At 31.6% G+C, this 20901-nt stretch overlaps 1 protein-coding gene across 1 annotated transcript; it reads left to right on the top strand.

Moving 5' to 3' along the window:
- Nucleotides 1–1884: 1884 nt before the first annotated feature.
- On the top strand, nucleotides 1885–20381 carry LOC114334958 (uncharacterized). Its single transcript, XM_028285096.2, has 5 exons — nucleotides 1885–2037; nucleotides 2105–2230; nucleotides 8148–8183; nucleotides 16221–16335; nucleotides 20309–20381. Exons 1-5 carry the CDS (start codon nucleotides 1972–1974, stop codon nucleotides 20344–20346), a joined length of 381 nt encoding a protein of 126 aa, XP_028140897.1. The 5' UTR covers nucleotides 1885–1971; the 3' UTR covers nucleotides 20347–20381.
- The last annotated feature ends 520 nt before the right edge of the window (nucleotides 20382–20901 follow it).

Consider the following 20901-nt stretch of genomic DNA (forward strand, 5'->3'; position numbering starts at 1 on the left):
GCATTTCGGTATAGGAAATATTACATGAAAATTAATTAGTAGTTATTATGGTTCAAAATGCAAAAATATACAGGGTGTTCTATTCGAAATACGAAAGTTCATTGTATTTTCAAAAAAACGCAAGATCTGACAACAATGTTTAATTACCACTATAATATCGGCCGCATTAGAAGACCTTTACCCACCAAACTCTACAAAAATTGTTCAAGTCGTTTCCGAGATATTTGAGGCGTTCAATACATAAAACTCACTCTGTATAAATGTTATATAATTAAACTGCGTGTATTACTTTGTATTAATTTTTGTTAAAAAAAGTCAATCTTATGTAGATTTGATGGAACGAAAATGATTTAATTTTGGAATTACATGCCTTTTTAAGGATTAATTTTTCCCTTCTAGTTTGTGTCTTCTGGTAGGGATGAAGTATGAAGTGACACTTTCATGACAGTGCGACATAGGTGGCGGGCATGTTCCGAATTGAGACAGATACTTACGGAGTAAGAATGTATACAGGGTACGTTCAGTATGTTGATTTAAATGAAAAGAGATATAGTAAATAGAAGATAATAAAAAAGGATAATAAAATGATAATCAAAGAGGATAATAAAAGAGGGCGCCAACCGATTTTTATTAAAGGGGAAAATGGGTAAACCAAATAGAAGAAGATAATGATTAATGAAATATTAAAGGAAATAAGGTAAAATAATTATTTAAAAATAAAATATCAAAGATGTGACGTTTGTAACGTTACAATATGCTAGTGGGTAACTGCGAGACTTGCAAGACCAAGACCAAGACCAAGACTGGGAGTGCAATACCAAGACCAGGTGTACTGGTGCAAGACCAAGACCAAGAATGTTTAAGTCTCGTCTTGGTCTTGCATTTGGGCAACACTAATTTTAATAAGTCCGACACGTAGAACATTTAAAATAACAGTAATTATGTTGTTAATAATTAGCAGTCTGATTTTTGCATGAGAGTTTAATGAAAGTAGCAAATCAATTGGAAGTTCTGTCCGACAAAATACATGGGACATTTTCGTAGTCTGACGTTCGAAACATGTAGCCTGTTCCACAATTAAAACTTCCCCTGTTCCAGTGTTCCAGTACATCAAAGTTTGTCCGACTATTTAGACACCGTTAAAAGAGGAAACAGTAGCGATCAACAGGTAGCGAAAACGCGTTCCAAGATTGCGGCTGTAATTTTGAATATTTTTTCGAGATATTTGGCACACGTATTCGTAATATAATAAAGAATGGCGGTACAGAGCCCAATTTGAAAAATATATTAATATGTGGAAATTACTCTGTAACTAAATACAATATTAAAAAAACGAGCCTGTACCGCCATTAAGAAGAACAAAAAAAATACACTTTCTTCAAATAAACTTTTTTATCCGATGCCTAGATTTTGTGTCATTTTGGAACTACTAAAATTTTTTATTTCATTAGTAGTTCCAAAATGACACAAAATCTAGGCATCGGATAAAAAAGTTTATTTGAAGAAAGTGTATTTTTTTGTTCTTCTTAATGGCGGTACAGGCTCGTTTTTTTAATATTGTATTTAATTACAGAGTAATTTCCACATATTAATATATTTTTGAAGTTGGGCTCTGTACCGCCATTCTTTATTATATTACGAATACGTGTGCCAAATATCTCTAAAAAATATTCAAAATTACAGCCGCAATCTTGGAAAGCGTTTTGGCTACCTGTTGATCGCTACTGTATCACCCTAAACTATTAACACATTTTCAGCTTGCCATTAATAAACTTTTTTTTGGTACGCGGGATCCAGGCCTAATATATATATACATATTAAACATATTTATTATGAAATACCTATTATTAATCAGTAAATTTTTTACGAGCAATAAAAGTTGATCTCCGCCTATGAAGGGGTTTTAACAATGAAACTGATATAAAATAGGTCGCAATTGTAACACTTTTGTTTACTAACGTTATTTCTAAAATGTTCGTGCTAGTGAAATTATTCTCTGTTGTTGCTCTAGTAGCACATTATGTATCAGCAGTAGAGGTAAGCTGTGTTTATTTCATTTATATCATGTATATTATATACATATACAGTTATTGGTTTGTTTTAGCCAACAGGAGAGCTAGAAAAATTGGGCAAAGTTTTACAAGGCGCATGTAGCAGGAGAGTTGGTATTTCTGAAGAAGAAATTGAAAAGCTAAAGGCAGGAGTACACACCCGTGACGAAAAATCCAAGGCAAGTTTACATTTACATTAATTCTTTTTTGCTACTGCTCCTATTGTAATAGTTAGGGCTTTGTTTATTTTGTCGTCTTAGATCTTGCGTCGTTAATGTCCTGTTTCCATTTGAAATTTGAACGCAGTCTTTTGATCTGTAATGCTTTAACTATAATTTCAGATTCTACTCTCAAAACATCTTTGTTGGCCGTGTCAATAAAATTCTCATTATAGTTTTATCACCAAGAGTAATCCTTATAGACGGAGAGCTAGAGGCGAGAAATCATCGTCATAAGTAATATGGAGTTTGGCATGTGAAATGTGTCTATTGTGGTACCCCGTCAAAATAGCCCCGTCAAAAAAGCCCCGACAAAATAGCCCCGACATAATATCCCGCACACAAAATAGCTCCGACAAAATAGCCTGCAGACAAAATAGCCGCGGAATAATAGCCCGCCGACAAAATAGCCCCGACAAAATAGCCCCGAAAAAAAGCTCCCTTCAGAATTCATCATGAAATAATTCCTTAAAAATACATTTTTTCGGAAATAGTAATTATCCTCTATTCAGATGTTTATCTTAACCACATTAAATAAAAATTGTCTTTTCAGAGAACTCGAGTCCTGTCTTTCCTGCCTCTTGGAAGTTTGAACATTTAAGTTAAGTGAAAATCAATGTTAATTTATGATATAAACATTTTTTCTGTTTTCGGGCAACAGTAAAATGCATCTTAAATTAAATAAATGAAATACATTCTTCCTTTTTGTCAAATAATTTAAATTAAAAAAAGTTTTTGGACACCTTATATAAATAATTGTGTAATTGTTTATAAGAGGCTGTTTTAGCCGGGGCTATTTTAGCCGGGGCTGTTTTGACCGGGGCTATTTTGTGTGCGATCTATTTTGTCGGGGCTATTTTGTTTGCGGGCTATTTTGTCGAGGCTATTTTGTGTTGGGGCTATTTTGACGGGGCTTTTTTAACGGGGCTGTTTTGACCGGGCTATTTTGACGGGTCACGGTCTATTGTATATTGATAACTATGACCCCTTTCAGGCTGACACCTCAGTGGATACAGGAAGTATCAATAAGGGATGAAAGGGGAAAGTTGGTGCAGTCATTAAATGTTTTCACCTTCTATTTTGTTAAACCTCCATCGATTTGCATGAAAATTGGTGAGTAGTTAGAGCATAACTCAAGAAACAAAACTGATATGGTGCCAACGTGCGCTTTCACCCTGGGGGTGGATGCCACCCCTTCTCGTGGGTAAAAACTATTTTATTAAAAATAACCCCACTAATCGATAGAGGGACAAATTTTAAGCAAAATTTGTTACTTCTAATTATTAAAATAAATCAATACTTTTTGAGTTATTAAAGATCAAAGATTTGAATTTTTCGTGAAATAAATGCATGATGTAAAGCGGTTTTTCGTGAATAATTAAAAAACTGTAAGTTTTATCAAAATAGTTATGATTACCAAAATTGAAGATAATAAAAAATAAAAGAGATTTATTGTTCGAAAAACCTTTGAGAATTAATAAAAAGTGAGTTATAGGTGATGGAATGTATATTTTTTTCGGCTAGTACCCAAATCTAAGTATTCAAGCTCAAATAACGGGAAAACACTGCATTTTATAAAATATATTTACTGAACACTTGTCAAAGTACTCAAGAATACCTATCAAGTGAGCTCCAGATGAAGTTTATAACATCAAAGCTAAGCAAGTGATGATGAAAATAAGAGAACCGTTTCAAAATTTTAGGAAAAAGTGAAAATTAAAACATACGGTATTTATATATTTATTTTGAAATTTGTTAACAGAATAATTTTTAAAGGAATTTCGGGAATGAAGTTAGGATTTTATAATTTATTATCAAGTTCGTTTTATTACAATTTAAATACAACAAGTTAAAAATGCATTATTATAACCAAAACTTTTTTTTTATGAAAAATAGTTGAAAGACTTATTTCCTCTATTTTTTTTATGTATTTAAATTCCTAATATGGAAAATTGCTATTATGAAAAGTTGTTTAGAATTAAAAATTATGTTTAATGTGCAATTATATCCTACTATTTAAATATTGTGAGCTATAAAGCACTTTACTGAGCGAATTTCCTGAGCGAAATTCATATTTTTTACACATCGACTAAAATCGATATAATTTTATATTTTATAATCTTATGTTTATGATTGCATCTTGGCTTTTAGACCGTGCAGATTTTTTTATGAAGAATAATTTTTGTTCGTAAAATTAATAATAAAAGAGTTATAAATGAAAATTATGATTGGTAGGTATCTCTAATTTGAGAAAAAAATTAAATATTTTCTTTTTATTAGAAGAATGTAGATAATAGTTACATTATTATAATAATTATTAATTATTTAATTATAATAACAACTATTGCATATATTAGAACACAGTTTTTAATTCCAAACAATTTTTCGTAGTAACAATAATTTACAACAGTGTGGAAAAAGGTACTTTAATCTTGAGCGAAATTCATATTTTTTAAAATACCTCCTATAATATAGATAAAATTTGCTATCTGATGATTGAATCGTAGGTTTTAGACGATGCAGAACTTTTTATGAATTATAACTTTATTTCGTAAAATTAAAAATAAAAAAGTGTCCGTAATATATGTGTCCAACTTAAGTAGACACACTGTATATTATACAGTATAATATACATAATACATAAATCATTGGGTAGACAGCACCAAAAATTTGTAACCTGCCATTTAACATTAGTTACATTAAAATTAATAAGTAATATTTATTTATTTAATATTTCAATTCTTTTACAGTTTATATGAAGTAATATATTTTTGAAATAATATGAAATTCTCATTAACATTTTTACGTACAGTGTCTCCATTGTAGAATTATCTCGCTATCTAAAATTGCTAAAAATCATAAATTGCCGTCCCGAGATGCAACTTGTTTTTGAGGTCGGTTATCTCGAAGATGGTTTGAGATATCGAAATGCGGTTTTCAGATTTGGATTCAGGAGACAAAACTACATTGACATCGGTACATAAGCTCCAGATATTGCAGGGGTGGCAGCGCAGGAACCAACGAACGGACTTTGCGAATTTATAAACGAAATCAAAATTTTCGTTGAAAATACTATTTATTTTTCACTTCAGCTGCCCCCCGCCTTCAGTTTTTACAGTACTTTTGTACTATAATTTTCGTTAAAAAGGCACGTTATCTTGTTTATTCACCGGTTGTGTTCCCTTGCCCCCCACTTTTTTTGGTCTAGAACCGCCCCTGTATAAACTGAATATGTACAGAAACTGAGGGTGTCCAATAATGTGCACATTTGACATAATATTCAAATACATTTTTGCTATATTTTATATAAATGTTTTAAAACAATTTTAAAAACTTATTTTTGGAGCCTAAACTTTGAAAAATGTTTGTAGCATAATGTTTAATGGTATCAGCTTTTCTTAATCTCTTAACTACAAAATCTAGTTTAACGAATTTTAAATGATAATGCTCACAATGGAGTGTGTTGTTACATCATTTCTAATTTTAACAATCTGTACACCATAGTCTTTAAATATGACAGGCTAATATTTCAACTTCCTGTGGAACTGTCATTCCTGTCCTGTCAACGTTTGGAGGTCTACATCCAACTCATTGTCACTTTCACTTGCCACCTGACTTCCACCATGTAATCAAGTCACACTACAGCTCAGATGTTACCTAGGGCATAATGGTAAAATATTTCTAACATCCATGTTTTAATTGGCATCTTTAACCGATGTTTCCTTAACGGACCACGTATATAGTGCTTTGACCCACATATTTTTGTAAAATTACATCTTGGTGGTTAGCATGTAAACTTCACGTGAGTATAACCGACAGCTTTTTAACCCTAGTAAAAATTTCAATGCTCCTGCGTAGCTAGGAACCACATGGAAAACTTTTTTATTATCAATTTTACGAAAAAAAGTAATTCTTAATGAAATGCTTTGGATAGTCAAAAATCTAAAACTCAACCATCAGATATCAAATTTTATCAATTTTATACGAGTTATGTCAAAAATATTAATTTCGTTAAAGAGTAAAGTACCTTTATATTCCAGAATATCAAAAAATGCTATTATGAAAAGTTGTTTGAAATTAAAAACTATGTCTAAATATATAATTACATCATGTAATCGAAAAAAAAAATTCAATTTTTTCTCAAATTACGGATACTCATCATCATTTTATTACAATTATGATAACTATTTTATTATCACTTTTACGGAAAAAAATTATTCTTTATAAAATGCTCTCCCTGGTCTAAAATATAAGATACAACCATCAGATATCAAACTTTTGTAATTTTATACGAGGTATGTAAAAAATATGAATTTTTCTTAAGTTAAGTGCCTTTATTATTCACAATATTATAATTAGAAGGATGCAATTGAACACTAAAACAAATTTTTTAATTCCAAACAACTTTTCTTAATAAGAATTTTCAATATTGTGAAATGTAAAGGTACTTTACTCTTGAGTGAAATTCATATTTTTTGACATACCTCGTATAACATTAATTAAATTTGATATTTGATGATTGCATCTTAGATTATATACGATACAGAGTATTTTATACAAAATAACTTTTTACCAAGTTACGCAGATATACTGTATAAGAACTAAAAATTTTTTTTTGCTGAACATTTATTATTGTTGAACCTTATTATTAAATGTATATTAGGTAAGTTTTACAGAAAAAAGTTTTGATCACTTTGTATAAACATTTTTTTAGCTGGCAATTTTCGGTTTTTGTATTACATTTTTGTTATATTTCTTAATTTTCTTAAAAAGAAATAATTTATTTCATTTCTAAAGTAAAATAGTTTAGTGCATTTGAAAGATTACATCCTAAGCTTTAAAAAAGCACTTACAAAGCTGTAATAGATCTGTACAAACTTGAGTAATACCGTCTTAAAATGGTGGTAATTCTATAAAACTACGAAGATTTCAAAAATTACATTTTTTGAAACGTCATATCATTTGAATTAAATTTTTGAGATTTTTTTTGAATAAAACGTCATTTAGTAAGATGCTTGAAAGGTTAGTTCTGCAAAATTTAGAGTTTTATAAGAAAAATTGTATTAGTTACACATTTTTAAATCATTTTTAAACAAAATTCATGTAAGGCTCACTTTCCGCCCACGCTGTACTTATGCCCATACATTTTATTTCTTTCTATTATAACCATAAGATAGTCTAATTATTCTTCTTTCATGTTCAATTTGAGAAAATTTCATTTGACTTACTAGTTAAAGAATTACATTAAAATAACTCAACCGTGCACTTCGCCGTACGTTAGTTTACAGTGCGCCAATGTTTGTGAGAAGGGTGACTTTAGCGTTACAAATAAAAAATTATAAAAGATACATATTTAATTTTAGAAAATTCTTTATACAAGGTTTTTTTGTAAAATTTTCTGAATTTTTTAATGGTCAAGTCAGTTTTTTCTAAAATTTATATTTTCGGAGTTATTTAAAAAGAACGTCTAATTTCGTAGTTCATTTGTTTAATAAAAAATAAAGCACCTACTTCTCGAGTAGAATTTTTTGATATGTTGTTTATTAAACATTTCTTACTGAAATTACAAAAAGTTCTATCTTATTTGATTTTTTCCGAAGTGAAAATCTATATGCACTCCCCTAATTAACTAAAGTTCACTTTAAAGTTGACATTTACCCATATGAATTGCAATGATAAAGGTACCAACTTATTAAAATTTAAAGTCAACTTTAAGTGATTAGGAAACCGAGCATAAGTAATAACCTTCCATATAGGTATCAATCCACCAATTAACAAGCAGAATTGCTTATAAAGAGAAAGAAGAAAGTATTAAGTTGTTAAAAAATCATTCAATTAGGTACCTACTTGTGAAAAATAATACACTTTTTTATTTCAGAAATATTTGTCGTGCCTCTACGAAAGTATTAAAGCTGTAAGTATTGTTTTCACCCATTGTCCAATATTAAAATGTGAAAACCTTGAACTATCCATGTCTGTCTGTCCGCCCGTAAACACAAAGCTTATATATAACTCAAAGACAATATTAAAAACAAAAAGAATTAAACCTCGGTCAGAAATTTAACCTAGGACTTCCGGTTCTAGAGTTGCTATCGGAAGTACTGTTTTAAATTGGCTGAAATAGTACAAGCGATATATTATTCGACGCTTCTTTGCAAAACGATAGCAAATATAATTCTCGTTTTTATATCATTTCCGGTTAAAAAGTTGTAACCGGAAGTGCCACACTATAGTGTAGACCTGGGCATTTAGCACTAAAAACCCCCGAATAATTCGATTTTTAAATACAGCCCCTAGAGGGACCACTCTTGGCATTGTGTTCAGGATGTCAGGAAAAAGTCTACTATAGAAAAATGTGTGGAAATGCATTTTCATTTTAAAGTGCACAAAATGCATCCAACTATCCATAAACATGTCAAATAACCATGTTAAGGGCCAGATTTTGTTACTTGGAAGTTCTTAGGGTCGCTAAACACGACTATGCTATCAGATCCGACCCCGGAGCACATGGTGCCCAGCGTCACTGCTAATGCACGTCATCTGGAGGTTCGAGGGATATCAGCACTACATTGATGCAAACAAATTACTTGGAGGTTGCTAAACAAGAATACGCCACCAGATATTCTGGAGTTAAGTAAATAAAAATCCAAAGAGGAATCCGACAAGATGATATGTTGTCACCTAAACTTTTCATATCTGCTCTACAAAAAGCGATCAAAACTCTAGAATCATTCTAGAGTTTTGATCGCTTTTTCTAGTAGTCCAGGGCGCATCTGTTTTGAGATGGACGTTGAGAGGTGACTCAAATTTTTTTTGCAGAAATTGCTTGAAAATAACTCAAATAATAATATTTGAGTTATCCTCCCACTCAAAATGATCCGGAACATTGTTTAAATAATCAAAATCTCAAAATATGAAGGAAAAATTCGATTTTTTTATTGGTTTTTTGATTATAACTTTAAAACTATTCATTTTTGAGAAAAGTTGTACTGACATAAAAGTTGCGTAATTAAATTTCCTACAATATAAAATTGGTTGAAAATTTAAAAAATAGTCATCCTTGTTGCAAAATAGCAATAATTACTAAAACACCATACAAAAACAAGTATTCGCATTTTACGTTTTTCAACCATTTATGCTACACTTAGGACCTTCATGTTTTATCCAGAAAAACTTTATGATATAGTAAAAGAACACTGTAAATTTCATTAAGATCGGTTTAATAGATTTTGCATAATAAATTTTGCAATCCAGCTTTCGCAAAAAAAATTCATTTTTTTAAAATGTTGCAGGACTGAAAATAAAGAAGATAGCAAGTTGTTTTTTTTTGCTTATAGAAGTATACTGTACCTTTCATTTACAAATTGCAAAATTAAAATCGATTAATTACCACGGCGTCAGGAAATTTTTACACATTTTACCACATTAATTTTTGGTGCTACGCGCAGGACAGCGGTGTTCGATTCGCACAAGTTGATTTCCACCAAAATTTCTTCCAATCTTTATCTAATATATTATTTTCTAACTCTATATTTTGTTGTATTTTAATATTTTAATTCTACAAAAATCAAACTAATTTTATTATTGTTTGTGAAATATTGTTTAAACAATTGCATATGTTTAAAAATAATAAACTTTTATTCTCTAAGTTAAAATATATGAACAAAGAAAGTTTTTGCTAAAAAAAGTGTTATTTCAAAGGATAGAGTATGTGTTTTTATATTGCAATAAACAAATTTATTTATTTATATCGAAATGTAATAAAAATTAAAATGTATCAATCATTATCAAAGGTTATTGGAATGCCCAATAAGAGCAAACTATCCGCTGTCCTGCGCGTAGCACCAATAATTAATGTTTATTTAAAAAAATTCCTGACGTCGTGGTAGTTAATCGATATTAATTTTGCAAATTGCAAATGAAAGGTACAGTACACTTTTCAACGCAAAAAAATTTCAACCTGCTATCTGCTTTATTTTCAGTTCTGTAACATTTTGAAAAAATGAATTTTTTTTTGCGAAAGCTGGATTGCAAAATTTATTTTGCAAAATCTGTTAAACCGATCTTAATGAAATTTACAGTATTGTTTTACTGTATCTTAAAGTTTCTTGGTGAAATATGAAGGTCCTAAGTGTAGCATAAATGGTTGAAAAACGTAGAATGCAAATAATTGTTTTTGTATGGTTTTTTTCGCAATTATTGCTATTTTGCAACAAGGGTGATTATTTTTTAAATTTTTAACTAATTCTATATTGTAGCAAATTTAATTACGCAACTTGTACAACTTTTCTGGGAAATGAATACTTTTAAAGTTATAATCAAAAAACGAAGAAAAATATCGAATTTTTCTTTCATTTTTTGACATTTTGATTATTTAAACAATGTTCCGGACTTTTTGAGAGGGAGGATAACTCAAGTATTATTATTTGAGTTATTTTCAAGAATTTCTGCAAAAAAAATTGAGTCACCTCTCAACGTCCAAATGTACTATTATTTTTACAGATGCGCCCTGGTCTATAGAGCCGATATGAAAAGTTTAGGTGACAACGTATCACCTTGTCGGATTCCTCTTTGGATTTTTATTTGGTTTTCTAGTAGAATGGGGTGGGAAAGGAATAAATGGGGACGGAGAGTTGCTACACCACCTAAGCTACGCAGACAATATAGTTTTGACTGCAGATGATTTGGGACAAATAAAGAAAATGTTGGAAGAACTTATTACAGCCTGTTATAAAATAGGCTTAAAAAAGAATATTACAAAAACAAAATATATGACGAACTTAGTACCAAATAAACACCTTGAAATATAAAATGAACAAATAGAACTGATAGATATCTGGGTCACGAAATTAAGATAGGTAAGGACAATAAAACAAACGAAGTATCCAGAGGAATAATACAAGGATGGGCAGCGTACGGAGCTCTTAGTAACGTTTTTAATAGTGACATTCCAGTTAATATGATGAAAAAAGTTTTTGACCAATGCGTGCTACTAGTCCTGTCGCCAGGGGGGGTACAACGGCCTCGTTAATTTAGATGGACTTACTCAAGTTTTTTTTATGTATTTTGACCCGTAGAACACGAATTTTTTGGGCAACAGTTGATCCGGATGTCGATAAGATTGTTATAGACCAAGAACTTGAGGAATCAAATAACAGCGATTTTTGGCAAAACAAAACAATATTTTGTATTTTTTGGGCCATTTTAAGTAAAAAATATTTCTACAAGTTTTTTCGTAGGATGCACAGTTTTCGAGATAAACGCGGTTGAACTTTAAAAAAATCGAAAAATTGCAATTTTTGAACCCGAATAACTTTTGATTAAAAAATAAAATAGCAAGTCTGCTTACCGCATTTGAAAGTTTAAGTCAAATTTTATCGGTTTTGATTATTTGCATTGGTAAAAATTTATTTTTTTATTGTTTAACAAAGCTATAAACACGTAGGGTTTCCCGTGCTTTTACATGCGTTTTAACGCATGTAACGTAGAAATAGTCTTGATTGCACTAGTACCTATTCTACCTACTCGTTCGATTTTAAATGAGAAATCATAGAAACATCACTCACGCACTAGTTGTTTGTAGCTTTGTTTAACAATAACACAATAAATTTTTAGCAATGCAAATAATCAAAACCGACATAATTTGACTTGAACTTTCAAAGGCGCTAAGCAGAATTGCTATTTTATTTTTTAATCAAAAGTTATTCGGGTTTAAAAATTGCAGTTTTTCGATTTTTTGAAAGTTCAACCGCGTTTATCTCGAAAACTGTGCATCCTACTAAAAAACTTGTAGAAATATTTTTTGCTTAAAATGACCCAAAAAATACAAAATATTGTTTTGTTTTGCCAAAAATCGCTGTTATTTGATTCCTCAAGTTCTTGGTCTATAACAATCTTATCGACATCCGGATCAACTGTTACCCAAAAAATTCGTGTTCTACGGGTCAAAATACATAAAAAAAACTTGGGTAAGTCCATCTGAATTAACGAGGCCGTTGTACCCCCCCTGGCGACATTATCGCTCACAAAGGAAGACGCACGAAAACTAAGAGTAACGCAAAGAAGAATGGAGCGAACAATAATAGGGGCCACTCTACGAGACAGGATTAGAAACGAAGATCTACGAGCTAATACCACAATTATAGACGTCATTGAAATAAGCTGTAGCTTCAAATGGAAATGGGCTGGACACGTTGCCAAAATGAAGGACGGAAGATGGACTCGCAAACTCGTTGAACAGAGACCAAGAGCTGATAATCGTAGCAGAAGAAGACAACAAACACGATGGCAAGACGACTTACGAAAGACAACAAAAAACTGGATGCACAAAGCACAAGATAGAACACTTTAGAGACAAACAGGGGAGGCCTATGTCCAGCAGTGCATCTAGAGATGCTGATAAAGATGAATTTCTTCTTTTATCTAAATTTTCTTTACTGTTCCCTTGACTTCTGAACAGTAAGGTTGTGCCCGAAACGTTCCTTATCAACAAGTAGTAAATTCAGGGTATTATTATTATTTATCGCCAGTGGCGTCTGACGATTCAGTTTCACGGTCGTTATGTTATCGCGAAACCAGTTAGCAAAAGTAAATTAGTAAGTTTTTATTTTTTATCAAAAATAAATGAACAATTATTTTTAAAATGTTTTCTATTCAGACGCCAACTGAGCTGAGGCAACATTAGTCCAGGAAAATAACGCGTTATTTTCAGATAATGCACAAAGCATGCAGTAATGCGTGGGTTCATTTTTGGTTAACCAAAAACCAATTGACAGGGTGGACAGCTACACATACCTTGGTACCAACATAAACAGCCAATGGGACCACTCAAGTGAAATAAAACAACGCATAGGAAAAGCGAGATCAGCGTTCATAACGATGAAATTGCTTTTCAGAAGTCACGATTTACCACTTGCTACCAAAATCGCTATCATCAGATGCTATGCATTTTCTACGTTATTATACTTATTATACGGAGTAGAGGCCTGGACACTTTCCGAAGCTTCTTTATGAAAACTCGAGGCATTCGAAATGTGGTGTTACCGATGCATGTTAAGAATTTCGTGGGTGGATCGTGTGACTAATGTTGAGGTCCTACGTAGAATATCCAAGGAATTCGAGATAATTAACACCATCAAAGAGCGCAAACTAAAGTATCTTGGCCATGTTATAAGGAATGAACAAAGATATGGCTTGTTGCAAGTCATTCTTCAGGGCATGGTATTTGGAAAGAGAGGACCAGTGAGAAGAAGAATATCTTGATTTCAAAACCTGAGAAAGTGGTTCAATCGTACATCGACAACCGGACTATTCAGAATAGCAGCAAGCAAAGTAAGGATAGCCATGCTGATCGCCAACATCCGGAACGGATAGGCATCATAAAAAGAAGAAGCATGGGTTCCACCTGAAAAGGGATATGCTACCAAGATTATATTGGTAAACACATCCTTCACGATGCGATGTTACTAATAACAATGGATTAAGGCTTTTTAGTATGGCAGCTGCCAAAGACATGATTGTGAGAGGCACATGTTTTACTGATAAGAATATCCATAAAGGAACTTGATTATCACCCAATGGAAACACAAACCAAATTGACCATGTTATAATTGACAGAATTGACAGAAGGCACTTTACAAACCTAATGGGCGTCAGAAGTTATAGATGCACAAATATTGATTTAGACCACTTCATGGTAGGAACCAAGTTTCGACAAAGAATTTCCTACTTCAAAAAAGAAAGGGTCACTAGAAAAATCAAAAACAATTTACATTATGTAAATAATGAAAACATAGAGAAACAGTTTCAGCTACATATAAATGAAACTCTAGAACAAACCTGGACAGTCGACCAGTCAAGCAAGGAAATGTGGAGCAGCTGTTATTAGGAATATCCCGAACCCAAGAAAAAAAATGACTGGTTCGACCAAAAATTCAAAAAATAACAGATAAACAACGAACAACTAGGGTAACAATAGATATATACAAGAACTTTAGAAGAGAGGAAAAACGCATACACCGAAAAAAGAAAGAAGAATCAGAAAACGACATATTAGATAGGCTCGAAGGCCATATAAGTCAAGGAGAAACAAGAAACAGATAAACAACGAACAACTAGGATAACAATAGATAGATACAAGAACTTTAAAAGAGAGGAAAAACGCATACACTGAAAAAAGAATCAGAAAACGAAATATGTATTAGATAGGCTCGAAGGCCATATGAGTCAAGTAGAAACAAGAAAGTTCTGTCATCAAATAAATCTTATTAGAGATGAATTGAAGACAAGAATCAATCTGTGTAATGATAATGGCAACTTGCTTACCAACAAAGGAAATATCCTGTTACGATGGGTAAGAACTATCGAGAGTTGCTGGAAGAGGAACCTACTTACTAACAAAAAGAACTAGAGTTCCGAAATGAAGAATTTGTGGAACACCCTCGAAAAAAAAGGGAAAATATCTATAAAAAAAACTAAAAAGCCACAAATCCCCAGGCAGCTATTGCATCCCAGTAGAGATATTTAAACACGCTGGAGAGCAGATCACCAAGCAATTGCAAAAAATAGTTTGTAAAATTTGGCCTGAGGAGTAAATGCCTGAGGAATGAAGCTAAAGCTTCATTGTTTAACAAAACAAATGGTAGTCCACATAAAGGTTCAAGATTGTTTGGAGAAAATGATGCTCCAAAACTTGCCTGAAGAACCAGCCAAATAAAAGACTCCTTAGATAAAAGAAAAAAATTAATAGAATATTTAAAGATTGATAATTGATATATAATACTGGAGAACGAAATACATTTTTTTGTGGGAATCTCTTTTGAAAAGACATTATAGAATTATGATTAAAAAATATGGTATAGCAAAAAAATGAATTTATAGTTTGATAAAAATGTATAAACATTCTCAATTTCTTTGCAAAACGAAAATGCAGCAGCTGCATAATACTCTGGTTAAAGCGGAGAGTGCAGGAAGAGTCTATACCGGTTTCGGAGATCTTTTTCCCCTCATCAGTAAACCCATATCCTCTTCTCTCCGCTTTAACCATTTACGATAGCTTAGGGCCTTCCCGAATTGCAAAGAAAGAAATGTCACGGATGAACTAGGGCCATCTACCGGAAAACAAACTAAGTTATCAATCGAAGCAGCGCAGAAAACGACAATAAATATCGCCTCCGTACCACCAGATTGACAACAGGTGGAATACTTTCTTTGGTTACACCTCCTGAGACTTTTACAATTTATAAGTCATACAGGTGCCGAGAAAATTAAGATGAGAGAATTTTAAATAATTCACAACTCATCTACTCAGCATGGTAAAGCTGATAACTTAGTTTGATTACTTAGATTGATAACTTAGTTTGTTTTCCGGTAGATGGCCCTAGTTCATCCGTGACATTTCTTTCTTTGCAATTCGGGAAGGCCCTAAGCTATGGTAAATGGTTAAAGCGGAGAGAAGAGGATATGGGTTTACTGATGAGGGGAAAAAGATCTCCGAAACCGGTATAGACTCTTCCTGCACTCTCCGCTTTAACCAGAGTATTATGCAGCTGCTGCATTTTCGTTTTGCAAAGAAATTGAGAATGTTTATACATTTTTAATTCATTTACTCTTTTGAGTATTAAGGAATCTTTCTTGTTGGAGCTTTACCATGCTGAGTAGATGAGTTGTGAATTATTTAAAATTCTCTCATCTTAATTTTCTCGGCACCTGTATGACTTATAAATTGTAAAAGTCTCAGGAGGTGTAACCAAAGAAAGTATTCCACCTGTTGTCAATCTGGTGGTACGGAGGCGATATTTATTGTCGTTTTCTGCGCTGCTTCGATTGATAACTTAGTTTGTTATAGTTTGATGTTTTGTGATTATATAATATGTAGATGCCACTTTTAGCCTTATTTTAACCATTTTTACTTTTATTTAACAGCATATTTTTCTAAATGCTATTATTTTAGCTTACCGTTGATGGGGACTTACAGTATGACATAATTAAAGATGTAACTCTAGAAGCATTAAAACCTACCGCACCAGGACCAGGAGTCCTCAAGGAATGCTTTGATAAGCAGACGGGTAAGCATTCTAATAATTATTTTATATCTGTTTAACTGTTTTATTAATTGTTTTGGCTATACTTCTCTGACAGAATACTCAGTTTGTTTTCATGTAAAATTAAAACCAATAAGATCCATAGTAGTCGAGGCATTGAAGGATTGAAGTGTCGATTTTTTTGCAGTAAGACGGATTTTAATACGGATTGGTGCGTTGGATTCGTGAAAATGTCAGGAAATTTTGTGAACTAATGTAATGAATAAGAAATCTCAAATTGCATTTGTGCATAAGAAAAATGCATTTCAAAAATGCATTTCGGTAAATAGTGGGAAAAATTGACTCAATTTTCTTACTCGGGGGTTTTTGGGGTCGCTGAAAACGAATATGAGGTCGGCGAGAGTGTGCAAACTACCTGGTGCCTGCAGCGGGTGTAATAAACGTCTTCCTCTGGAGCATTGTGGTAATTTATCATATAATTGGCTTAAACTCATTACTCGGGGGTTTTTGGGGTCGCTGAAAACGAATATGAGGTCGGCGAGAGTGTGCAAACTACGTGGTGCCTGCAGTGGGTGTAATAAACGTCTTCCTCTGGAGTATTATGGTAATTTATCATATAATTAGTTATAAACTCGTTACTCGGGGGTTTTTGGGGTAATCAATTTTCTTCGATGTAACTATAGTGATCGAAAAGGGTGGTATTTTTCTTATAAATAAACATAAATTTTTATTATTATAACATATTTATGGTTAAAAAAGTTCATTATACAAAATTTATCGTAATTTATCTTTAAAATTCATTTTCTTCATCATTATCATCTTCTTCTTCATTATTGCCTTCCTCTCTCGAGTCCAATGCAAAATTTATGCAATCAGAGCCTGCATAATTTTTGCAGGCTAAATTACAAACTAACCCATGCTTCTTGCACCCGCATATGTTGCCGCAGTCTGACTTACAACTACAAAATATTAAATTTAAAATGTATGGAGGACCAGGTGGCTGAGTCATTCTTACTGGAATTAGTACATTATTTTGTAATTCCCATCCCCAATCGGTTGGGTTCATGTTACTGTCCTCTCCATGCAGCCAAATTTGTGTTTGTAAATATACCCTTTTTAACCTTTAACTACACGCGCTGGCGTATTTTGTACGCCAGATATAAGAATTCTACTGCAAATATATTTAAGAATTTAATTTTTGACCTTGTTTATGTCTCTAACCTATCACTGGAATGTGCTTTACAATTTGGTTTTAGTTTCGTTATAATTGGTTTTCTGGGAAGATCGTAATTTACAGTTTATTATTTGTTGTTTCCGGTATTGGACAATATACGCCACGATTATATTAATATAAGTAGTAATATAAGTACATATTTCAATTGTTTTTTGGTCATTATGGCACAAAATATATTTTTCTTTATAAACAATACTTTTTTTCCCGTAAAAAATCAAATTTCAAAAAATTTTTTATTAGCAATTTTATTTACCGTGGAATGCAGTTATTCCATGATTCGAGTTATAAAACCCAATTGGCTTACTGAGAAGGAACTCCAAGTATTCACTGATGTCGAATAAGGTTTATAACAAACAACTGAGTGTATTTTTTCAACAAAAAAAAAAACAAATCCGCTGTTATTGTGTATTTTCTTGTGGCGTATAAAGTACGCCACGCGTGTAGTTATGTCATAACTTGATGCGCGGGTAGTTAAAGGTTAAATGCTGGGTAAATGCATCAACAGATGAAAGAATTTTTTCAATGACAATCTTTTTATTTTTGGCAATAGCCATTAAGTACATTCTGTATCTAGTAATTTTCTCTCAAGGCAAAACCACATGATTCACTCGCGCCTTAATTCAAACTACTTTAAATGATATGAAATTAGAATTTAGTCGTTGCGATATTTATTTTCAGCGACCCCAAAGACAAGAGTACCAAAGAGTAACAAGTTTGGGCCAATTATTTAACAAATTACCATAATAGTCCAGAGGAAGACGTTTATTACACCTGCTGCAGGCACCAGGTAGTTTGCACACTCTCGCCGACCTCATATTCATTTTCAGCGACCCGAAGAACCCCCGAGTAATGAGTTTAAGCCAATTATATGATAAATTACCACAATACTCCTAGGAAGGTGTTTATTGCACCCGCTGCAGGCACCAGGTAGTTTGCACACTCTCGCCGACCTCATATTCGTTTTCAGCGACCCCAAAAACCCCCGAGTAATGAGTTTAAGCCAAGTATATGATAAATTACCACAATACTCCAGAGGAAGACGTTTATTACACCCGCTGTAGGCACCAGGTAGTTTGCACACTCTCGCCGACCTCATATTCGTTTTCAGCGACCCAAAAAACCCCCGAGTAAGAAATTTGAGTTAATTTTTCCCACTATTTACCGAAATGCATTTTTGAAATGCATTTTTCTTATGCACAAATGCAATTTGAGATTTCTTATTCATTACATTAGTTCACAAAGTTTCCTGACATTTTCACGAATCCAACGCACCAAACTGCATTAAAATCCGTCTTACTGCGCCAACAATCGACAGTAAGGCCTATTTTTGTGCTTCAATGCCTCGACTATAGGAAAAAATCCGGGTCTTGTTCCTGACGCGTACGACACGACATTAAGCCTTATGATCATTGATCCCTTGATTTCATCTCCCAGAAATGTGTTGTTTACGCCAAGTACTCTTTGTAGGTACTTGATAATAACGAATGGGATAATTCCCCCAAAGCAAGACGTCTCTAACATTTTATTCCAAATTTAAATAATACAGGTACCAAATTATTTTAACACAAAAAAAGAATTAATACATTTCCTTACAGGACATGGTCTGTACCCTACATACCTGCATAGATTTAATTTAAAAGATTATGAATACTGTGAATGTGGAAAAATAGGCACACCAGAACACATTATTATTTAATTGCGAAAGCCAAACAACTACCCAAGAATTACAAAGAATGAAAATAGACCTTGTTGACATAAATATAGAAAATATAATACAAAATGAAGAATTATATAATACACTAAATAATTTAGCGGACATAATATCAAAGAAACAATTAGAATTATATAATATCAGACCAAGAAGAAATCAAGTAAATATCCCACCTATATGAATTTGAATAAGTAATTATAAAATAAAAAATTAAAATTATAATATAAAAATATGGAATAAAATAATGGTATAACTAAATAAATATTTATATAATAAAAAATTAAAAATTTATATTAAATATAAAATAAAATAAAATAAATAAATAAAAATAAAAAATAATAATCAAACAAAAAATATAGCTAAAAACTTGAAATTTTAAAACTCAATGGATATTTTCGGCTGAGGGTCTGAGGCTCACCGAAATACCATTGGGAATATTATTATACAAGTCAAATAGACCTACACTTACAATTATTTCTAACTATTTTTAGATTAATAGTGCATCTGAGAATGAGAATGCATTATAAAAATTTTATTTTCACAAAAAATATTAAAATAAAAAAAAATTAAAAATTATATTTTGTTTATTCAAACTGTTTAGAAGTGTTGATTAAAATTGTTTATTAGAATTATTTATTGGAATTATTTGTAATTTATAATTTTCAGAATTAGTAATAGATTAGGCTCATTATTAATTAGTTACATTAAATTAGAAAACTGTTAAAATAAAAATTATGTGTATCAACTACTGTAATCCCATCAGGAAACGACCTGGATTAGTCTCAAGCAAGAGGCCAGGTCAATTGTATTTACGATAAATAAATAAATAAATAAATAAATAAATAAATAAATAAATAAATAAATAAATAAATAAATAAATAAATAAATAAATAAATAAATAAATAAATAAATAAATAAATAAATAAATAAATAAATAAATAAATAAATAAATAAATAAATAAATAAATAAATGTAGGTACTTGATACGTTTTTCTCATCGTCTCTATAGGTGAACAGTATAATGTCTTTTAATATTCTTTTTTATTTTTCAGCATCGTCTGATTTTATAAGTTGCCTAGGATTTTTGTGACGATTTTATTTTTATTAATAAAATTCAAAAATGTATGTTGTAGTTTTCTACTTATAGCCTGAACAGGGAACACACAATTGTTAACGAAAACCTCCAAAATAATAAAGGAAGGATGTAAATTTGTGAATAGGTAGTTGAAATTGTCTATTATTATATAAGAAAAGTTTACAATTTTACATCCCCTCCATTTTACAAAAATTGGGAAATACAGGGTGAAAAATATTTTCTCGGAAGTGAAAAAATATACGTTCAAAATAGGCCCGGAATTGGATAAAATGACTAATTCTGAGCAACTTTTGCTCTATAGAGTTTTTTTACCAAGTCAATACTTTTCGAGTTATTTTCGAGTGAATATGTTTATTTTTAACAAAAAAAAAACATGTTTTTGGACGGTTTTTCGCAAATAACTCAAAAAGTAAGTATTTTAGCGAAAAAATATTCTTAGAAAAAATAAAGCTTATAAAAAAAACTGAAAAAATGGTGTATGCATGAGGTCTGTAGACCCAGTAGAAGCAGAGTTGTAGCAAATAAAAAGTAGGTTCTTCTTCGTCAAAT

Source organism: Diabrotica virgifera, chromosome 6 (assembly GCF_917563875.1).
Source record: "Diabrotica virgifera virgifera chromosome 6, PGI_DIABVI_V3a".
Taxonomy (NCBI): domain Eukaryota; kingdom Metazoa; phylum Arthropoda; class Insecta; order Coleoptera; family Chrysomelidae; genus Diabrotica; species Diabrotica virgifera.